Source organism: Solea senegalensis, linkage group LG20 (genome assembly GCF_019176455.1).
Source record: "Solea senegalensis isolate Sse05_10M linkage group LG20, IFAPA_SoseM_1, whole genome shotgun sequence".
NCBI classification, from domain to species: Eukaryota; Metazoa; Chordata; class Actinopteri; order Pleuronectiformes; family Soleidae; genus Solea; species Solea senegalensis.
The window spans coordinates 7,358,270-7,366,749 of NC_058039.1; the positions used below are offsets into that span (position 1 = coordinate 7,358,270).

Here is an 8,480-nt window from a genome sequence, read left to right on the forward strand (position 1 = left end):
CAGGGAGATGAAGAAAGTAGGCAGGAGTACTGGAGTCTAGATGGCAGCAAAGGAAAAGGCTGATAATGAGGTGTATGAGAGGCTGGACACTAAGAAAGGAGAGAGCTAGACAGAGCTGGACAGGATGTGCAGCAGGTTAGAGTATATGGAAATGTCCTAACAAGTGTGTTGAGAAGATGGAGTATTCTCAGGAGCTTACGAATGGAGAAAATGAGTGTGAGAGCAGGACAGGTCAGGAAGTACAGAGGAGAAGGAAGGAAGAAGTGAAGGCAGCTCTGAAGAGGATGAAGAGTGCAAAGGCAGTTAGCCCAGATGAAGTACCTGTGGAGGTGTGGAGATGTCTCTGAGAGAGAGCCGTGAGTGGACTTTTTGACCAGATAACACAATCTTGGAGAGATAGAAAATGTCTGAGGAACGTGTACTGGTAAAAATCTTCAAGAACAAGGGTGCTTTGAGGGGGCTGACGGAATAAAGTTTTTGTGGATATGTGTGTGTGAGTGGAGGTGCAGGACATGTATGAGGCCCCTTCTTGTTTGCAATGGTGATGGACAGGTGGACAGATGGAGCTGCCAGGCAGGAGGAAAAGAGGAAGCCCACAGAAAAGGTTCATGGATGTTGTGAAGGAGGACATGAGGACAGAGAGAAGTTGATAGAAGAACAAGGGTGAAAAGAGAATGAGAAGAATCGTGACAAAGAGTTTCAATCTGTGATCGAGAACTTCAAGTCCACAATTCAAAGTCATCAATCTGATAATCAGATTGAGACCACTCTGAAAAGTAGCCTGTCGGAAATTATCAAAATAACTGAATTATTATTATATAGTTTATTATAGTAAAACTATTTGTACTTAATTGTATAGTCCAAAATAAATGTCATGACAAACCAATACACATGAATGGAAAAAAAGTAATTTGTGCTTGGGAGCATGAAGTTATGGATATCTGAAATGATAACTGTGGATGAATGACATTTTCATTTTGACTAGGAAAATAAATTACATATTCGTGCACAAATCTTGACTACAGTAAGTGTTGCCATAGAGCCTACAGTATTGCCATGAAGACACATTAAAACAATAATAAAATGATTACACTAATAAAAAATGTAGAGAGGAAGATGTCACAACACGTCCTAGCAGCAATGAAGAAGCAGCAGTATAATGGTTTGTTAGTGTTCAACCACACAGCACAAACAAACATTACCTTCACTGTTGTTCGCTGTTTTTTGCTTTTTGGCGCACATTTTAATGTTGTACGTTGAAGTTTTCCGAGTGTACGAGCATTAATCCAAGTTTGGACAGGGGGGGGACTGTCCAAACTTTATAAACTGCTGAGAGTTTACTGCAGTTGTCATCCGTGGACGTCCCCATGGCAACTACCTTAACTGTCGTGCACGTTCAAAGCTGTGGTGAGCGGCTATGGCACGCTACAGAGCCCAGAGCAGTGATTCCTAAAGCGAAGGCCGCGGCCCTCTGGTGGGCTCTGAAGATACTGCAGGTCGGCAGTGGGAATTACTATAAATAAATAAAATAATAAATAAATCAAAAGATTAATGTTTAGAGTTGTGTAATTAAGCTTCAAGTACCTGAAAATGTGTACCAATGTAAAAATAAATAAATGTTTAAGCCTTTGGTTTTATATAACTAATGGTATACCTTTTTAGATCTAGATCACATATTTATATATTGTTGTTGTTGATGCTGTTGGCTATTTTTTCTATCAGTGTAAAATCATAATAATTGTGTAACTAAGATAAGATTTAGCTTTACATGTAATTTTGCAGGACTTTTTATTAGTCATGGGACGTCCAGTCACAATTATCCCAACCAAAAATAATTGCAATGACTGAAAAAAACCATTGTTTTAATAGAATTGTTAAACTTAAACAATAGTGGTCAAGAAATATGGCAGAAAAGGATTTATAAGGTCATATAAGATCATAATAAGGAAACATCATGTAGCTCCCCATTGTGGCACATTAAAACATAAATCACAAGGACTGTATGCTGGTGAGCTAGACAGGATTTCTTAGTCACTCATGTGAAATATTCGTGTTTTCCCCGTTCACAATTATCACATTAATTCACCATGATTAATTTATTGTTTATAAGTTTTTTTTTTAGACCACGATTGACAATATTATCCTTTATCGTCCCATCATTACTTTTTATATGTGATCAAAGTATAATTTTGCACTATTACGCAAACAGTTGCAACCTCTATAGCACCAAACATATGCAAATGTGCAAAATGTGTATATTGCTCGGGATGAGATCCGAAAACTCATTTTGGTAGTACGTGAAATTAACGTGAAGTGGGCGTGGTTTAGGTTGAAGTGAGATGGGTCGCTGTTGTCGGGCAGAAGAAGAAGAAGCGCGACGGGTGTTCGTTGACTGTCTCCGACCAATTTATTCGTTTTAATTGTTTTAGATATGGTAAGTTTCAGTCGTCGTTTCACGTGTACAAGTTATCGATTGTTTTCGTTCCAGAAAGACGCTCGCGTGTCATTGTAAGTGCTCGCTGTTTGCTGTTAGCTAACTTCACGTTCAGCCACCTTTGACCGAGAAGCTGGAAAAAAGGCGCACTAGCTTTTGGCAGCTAACAAGAACTGGCTGTAGCAGTTAGCCTTTCAGCTAGTGACGATGTTAGTGCATATCTGACTCTTTTATCGAAGCGTTTCTTCGTGTCAGGTCTGAGTTAACGAATTTAAGTTAGTTTTAAGTTACAGTTAATCTGGTGCTGAGATTTAACTTTGGTTGTAGAAAACGCAACATCAGACATAACAGGAATCAGTAAGTCCTGTATCATTGGCCTATAGACAAATACAATTAACTATTAGTGTTTTCGCTAGGCCAGTGTTTTGTGGCCTATTTTGTGTCGCATAGCGCCCCACAATTGTTGCGACCCAATCTGTAATTTAAATGCATAATATAACGTTTATTTTCATTTGTACCTATTATTTCTGTAATACTGTGTGTTTTAAATGGATGGGATAGTTATTTCATGTTTGATAAATTAGTTAAAACTTTATTGTATGCATGTGTTATGTAATAACTCTTAACATTTATGCACAAGTTGCATTTATGTTTGAAACTGGTGACTTGTTTAGCCCCTAGTGCTGGCCCATTATACCTATATTTTATCATGCAACTTAAAAATATTGTATCATTGTAAGGATGTCAACAAGCCCAGGGGCAGCAACCTTGCCTCACCGACCCAGAAGTTGTCCAATGGATACACTCTGCCTGTGGGAAAACTGACTCCCAACGCTCTCTTTGTTGGTGGGATAGACATGAAGGTAATGTCTGATAACTGCCATGTCTCCTTATCTTAACACAGTGTCCTACAATGTTGTTCTAAAAATGTTATTAAGCTTTACTCACTTTTTAATTAAATACCGTCAAATATCTGGTTCAGTACTGGAACTGGAACTTTCCTTGATGTCTGTCCACATTTATACAAATGTCATTTATTAATAGTTAGATGCATGCCATGATAGTATAGCATCATTTTAAATTATAGACTGTATGTAATCTAGGTCTCTGGGGTCGTTTTGTTGTCCATAAAGGGTTCACCTGTGTAGTGCTTTGCCTTTTCACCTCAGTCCATGAAAGAGACGTTTTTCACTTAGTAAGTAATTTTAATCTTTAGGTGGATCAAAATGAAATACGGGACTTCTTTGCGAGATATGGTGCTGTCAGGGAAGTACGAATTATCACTTACCGTGGAGGAATCTGCAAAGGGTGAGTTGCATTTTTCATAGATGCTCAGGTGAAAGTGCAAATGATTTACTACTTTTACAGGTCTCAGTTTGCATTGACTGTTGATCAGATCAGTACACAAAGATCCCATGGGTCCTTGAAGTGAAGTTTGTGAATTTGATAAAAGATGTCTAGAATTACCCTAAGTACTTGCATTTATTTCTGAATATTCACGAACTTAATTGATACATTTTGGGTGTTTTATGCAGTCAGTGCAATTTTGTATTGCAAGTCATTTTGTGTGTTCCTAGGTATGGCTTTGTGTACTTCAATGAAGATGTCAATATTCAGTCAATCATTGAGGTGAGAGGATGTCTGTCTCTGGAACTCCTCTATGCTGTTTTAATTGAAGGCTATTTAATATAATATATTTCCTCTCTATATGTATCATTTTTGCTATAGCAACAGATCACTTTTAATGGACGAAAACTCAAGCTGGGCCCTGCAATCATGAAAGAAAGGAGCTCACGTATGTATTTTGATTAACATAAGAGCATCTTTATGTGGATGTTTAAAGAAAAGAAAATATGAAGCCACCAAATATACATTTCACACACTGTCTTTTTGGTTCTTCAGGGTCAATGCCATCTCGTCTTTTTGGCCCAGCTCCTCCAATGAGCCCCACCCAGTACTTCTACTGTGCCTGTTGCTCACCCATAGGTGGTGGTATGGCACAACCTTCGCCCATCATTACTGGAGGCAGCCCCTACAATCCGGTAACACACACAGATGTAGACAAGCTATCAGGAATCTTATTTCAGGCAGCAGCAGACAAAATTAGAAATAAAATCTCCATGTTAAGCAAATAAATTTAAGATGTAAGTGGCATTAGTTATGCTGCTACTTCCGCCTTCCTATTCTCTGTTGCATTTTGTAATCACTCTCTGCATCCTGTTTCCTAAGAGTAATTTGACATTATAACGGCCAAGCATAGAGGTGCTTTTTACTTTTACTTTTTTTATCTTAAGAATAAAAAAAGTAGGAATAAGTAATGTCATAGCTAAAAATATCCAAGATATTGCATTATTCAGACAATACCACTTGTCAAAATCATCAGTGGTAACTGCACAGGCCTCACAGAAATAAGAAAAATAAAAATGAATTGTTTCAGCTCTAGTTTCAAGCTTTTCACGATGTATGTTCTTAGCACTGGCTGCTGCATAATAGTCTCTGTAATCTGATTTGCTCTTTTCGTAATGGCTCTCTTTGTAGCCGTACACCTACCCCAACTTTGGAGGGGTGGTAATGCCACAGATGCCAATGAACTATGCACAGAACGTCTACACCTACCAGGTACATGAGTGCACACTGACGCACTAATGATTTAACAGCATCACATGCAGAGACTCCCAGGCCCTACACACATGGTCCTACTTAGAACTCAGCATGCCTTCACACTCCACACTTGCCCTTACCTTTTAGAATTGGGTTTTCTGTTTCCCTGTTTGACCACTGACCTTTCTCCACCCACATGCAGTACCCTACAACTCAATGGACGGCGGACCAGAGAACGCAGCCTGTCAACCAGGTGACTATTTATAACTAGTGGAAGTTTCAAAGTAACTCAAGGCACTTGAAACAAACATTTTGCTTGTAGCTGTTATTTGATTAGGTGGCAACAAGTTGTTCAGAAGTTGCAGTTTCAATGGGTGCCACTAGATGGTGGCATCTAGCCAACGTTGAATAAGGAAGAAGGTGGTTCCTCTCTTTCAGTTTCAAGAGAGGCATTTATCAAAGTTTATGTGTGGTTTGGTTTTAGAGAGACACTGTAGATTTGGTGAATTTGACTGGTTTTATGTCAAAAAGTGGTAAGACTGGAATATTTGTGACCTGCAAAAAAAACCCAGTATGGCCTATAGCTTAATTGTTGGGTGATGATGGGATGAATTAACTTAATCATAATAAGTCATCCAGAATTAAAGTCAGATAGGCTGTTGAAAGGAGGCCCACCGTTCCAGACTATAAACCCCCTTATGTATGGGACTAAATGTGTGATTCAACAGAGAATTCATCTGACGTTGTGCTTCACAATTTATGGCACTTGCAGAGTGTATTGTTTTACAGCAGGGTGCTTGTTTTACAGCAGATTTTATTTTTATGTCTGCACAGCTTTTCAGTGAGATTCCTCAGTTCTTCTTGTGTAATGTTTCCTGTTTTCCAGAGCTTTGTCGACTGTGGAGTTCAGACTATGTTGACTGTCCTGTAGTCCAGAACTAATGTGCCTCCTGCCAGGTAAAGCATGACTCAAACAAACGACATTTCCATCACACTGAATCTAATGATGTGTCATGGAACAATCTGCAGACCTGAACACATTTTCTCATACAGGAGGGTGTTAGTGGGTGCAGTCATTGTATGGTTTCACAAAACAAAATCATCACAATAAACGTCAGAAAATGTTTTAATTTTACCCTGGAGTTTGAAGAAACATTTCACAAATCTGGAGTAAAGCATATGTAACTGTTAAACTTAACCGTCAGTGTTTTTCTTGTTTTGTTTTTTTAAATGAAAACTCTACCTTTTTAAGGGCTTTCTTCATAACCACTTTGCTCCTCCATCTATGATGTTTTGCAGCCATGTCCAGCAGTAATTCCAATATTTTCTTTTCTCACACAGCATACACACAAACATGTATAATTTTTAATAACTGAATGTTTTTTTTTGGCCAGTGTTTTAAATGAAAGACGATAATCCTGATGACTCACAACTGCAGTAGTGAATAATGATGTGCTTTTAATATGGTTGTCTTCTGCTCCCTCTGATTCAGGTGACGGTTGCTATGGTATAGACAGAAATCTTGGTGCTCCACCAACTCCTCCGATCATTTTCAATGCGCCCCTCCTCTGACCTCGCTTCCTTCGATATCTGAGACCCATTTTAACACCAGACTGCTGGAACTCTCCACTTAAACCGTACTAGTTTGATCACAGTCACTTTGACCACTGTCGGTAAGGTTGACCTGTGGTAATCGGCTTTTTAACCCACACGGATCACTGTAACAACTGCACTGGAAGAGCGAAGAAATCTCACTGCACCAACTGATAGTTTTTTTCCCCCTTTTGTTAATTTTTCCCCCCCAAAAAATGGAAAAAAGACTTTTAAAATCACCATTTGTGCCTATTTATATTTTACGTTATATTATTTATTTTGTGTTTTCCTTTTTAATGTGTGTTTGTTTAGGGGCTTTTCCATACTCTACAAGGGCTCTCTGTATATAAAAGCTATGCTTATGTATATCATAAGAATGTCTTGATAACAATCTGGTTGTTTTGAGCATTGAAATGTTTCTTTAGTTCAGTTTTTTCATTGACTTCATTACTACAGCATAAGGGCACTTGATTAATCTTATTAATTGGTCATTAATTTTAAGCACTCATGTTAATTTTGCGGTTGGTTATATTTCGTTGGTGTGGTAAATGAAAGCTGCCTCTTTAGTGTTCACTAATTTCTTGTCTTTTTTCCAAACACCAGACCTTTTACAGTTAGTTCCACAGAGCATTTGGCCCCACCGCGCGTCACATTCCCACTCTTTCTTGAATGGTTCCAGGGCTTGACTCTCAAGGACAATCACGGCATCAATTTTGTTTCCAGTTACTCATCAATTAACTTTTATACAGAAGTCCACATTGAAAATGAATGACATGGTTTTAAAGTAAGGTGATCTATAACATCTGGGTTAAAAAGTTCACAGTACATGGTTCACTTTGTGCAGAGACAGATTGTGGGTTTTAATTTAGTCTCCGGTGATTTTACTGGAAGTATTTTACTGATATAGCATGCGTGATCAATACTTTTTTTTAAATTTATATTCTGTAAGCGCACTCAATGTCTCCAGTTTAATTTTAGTAGCAGCTTTGCATGGATGGAGATGCACACTTGGTGTATGTTGCACATCACTCACTTTTCTTTTCATTTGACCCACTTCTGTGTAGTTTTATGTGTGTTTACTTGAGCAACTCCTGTGTGCTGACAGATCTGATAGCATTGGTAAGTTGCTTTGTTCAGAGAGCCTGAGCACCACGCTTGTTAGTTAGGATTTGGTTGTTTTTCATGTTCTTGCAGGGTTCAGATGTTCTTGTTTGAAAATAAAAATTTAAATGTGTTGTCATTGAAGCTTGTGGGGGTCTACAGTTTTTACCGTGCCATTTTTAGGAATGCGATTTATTCTAAAAGTTGATTTTCATGCTTTGAGTTGGCAGGTGATTGTGTTGGGAGTGTGGAACTTCCAGACTGCTGCAGCCTCCGTGAAGCTGGTTTTCAGTCAAGGTTGGTCTGCCTGTCTTCCCTGGCAACAAGCCCATCATCATCTTGGTCACAGAGCGTTTTGTTTTTGTCACAGTCTGGTGGAGTGACTGGCGTCCCCGGGGTGTCTGTCCGGCCTGTGACCACCCAGCGACCCCAGTCAGACGTTTCTGAATTATAGATAAGTCTGGAAAGCTACTGATGAAATATGAATATTTCTTAGAGAACACTTCTGAAAGAAACAAGCATTTTAAACACTGATAGATGCGCATTCATGCACTGAAAACTTTGCACTGTGACTGCTGGGGCAAACATCTGTAAATAATTGTGGCACATCTCCGTGGTTCTCCCCCTCTTTCTCCAGGTGTTTTCTCTTACTTTTCTCATAATTGTGCAGTCACTGGGTTAGTTTTAATAAAGTCTTTCACGTGATTTATAGTTTCCTCACGGTGTTTGGCAGCAAGATCACTTTAGTGAG

The 8,480-nt window shown here is 38.8% G+C and overlaps 1 protein-coding gene across 1 annotated transcript; it reads left to right on the plus strand.

The window, feature by feature from the left end:
- Positions 1-2,369: 2,369 nt before the first annotated feature.
- On the plus strand, positions 2,370-6,898 carry dazl (deleted in azoospermia-like). Its single transcript, XM_044053158.1, has 10 exons — positions 2,370-2,434; positions 3,175-3,297; positions 3,651-3,742; positions 4,012-4,063; positions 4,163-4,229; positions 4,337-4,476; positions 4,973-5,053; positions 5,238-5,288; positions 5,922-5,992; positions 6,528-6,898. The coding sequence occupies exons 1-9, from the start codon at positions 2,432-2,434 to the stop codon at positions 5,964-5,966; spliced, it is 654 nt and encodes a 217-aa protein (XP_043909093.1). The 5' UTR covers positions 2,370-2,431; the 3' UTR covers positions 5,967-5,992; positions 6,528-6,898.
- Positions 6,899-8,480: the final 1,582 nt, after the last annotated feature.

Excerpts from the sequence above, each read along its gene's own strand:
- dazl (XM_044053158.1), top strand. Across the intron at positions 4,477-4,972 it reads GAGGCAGCCCCTACAATCCG|CCGTACACCTACCCCAACTT; the intron begins GTAACACACACA and ends CTCTCTTTGTAG. Across the intron at positions 5,054-5,237 it reads AGAACGTCTACACCTACCAG|TACCCTACAACTCAATGGAC; the intron begins GTACATGAGTGC and ends ACCCACATGCAG.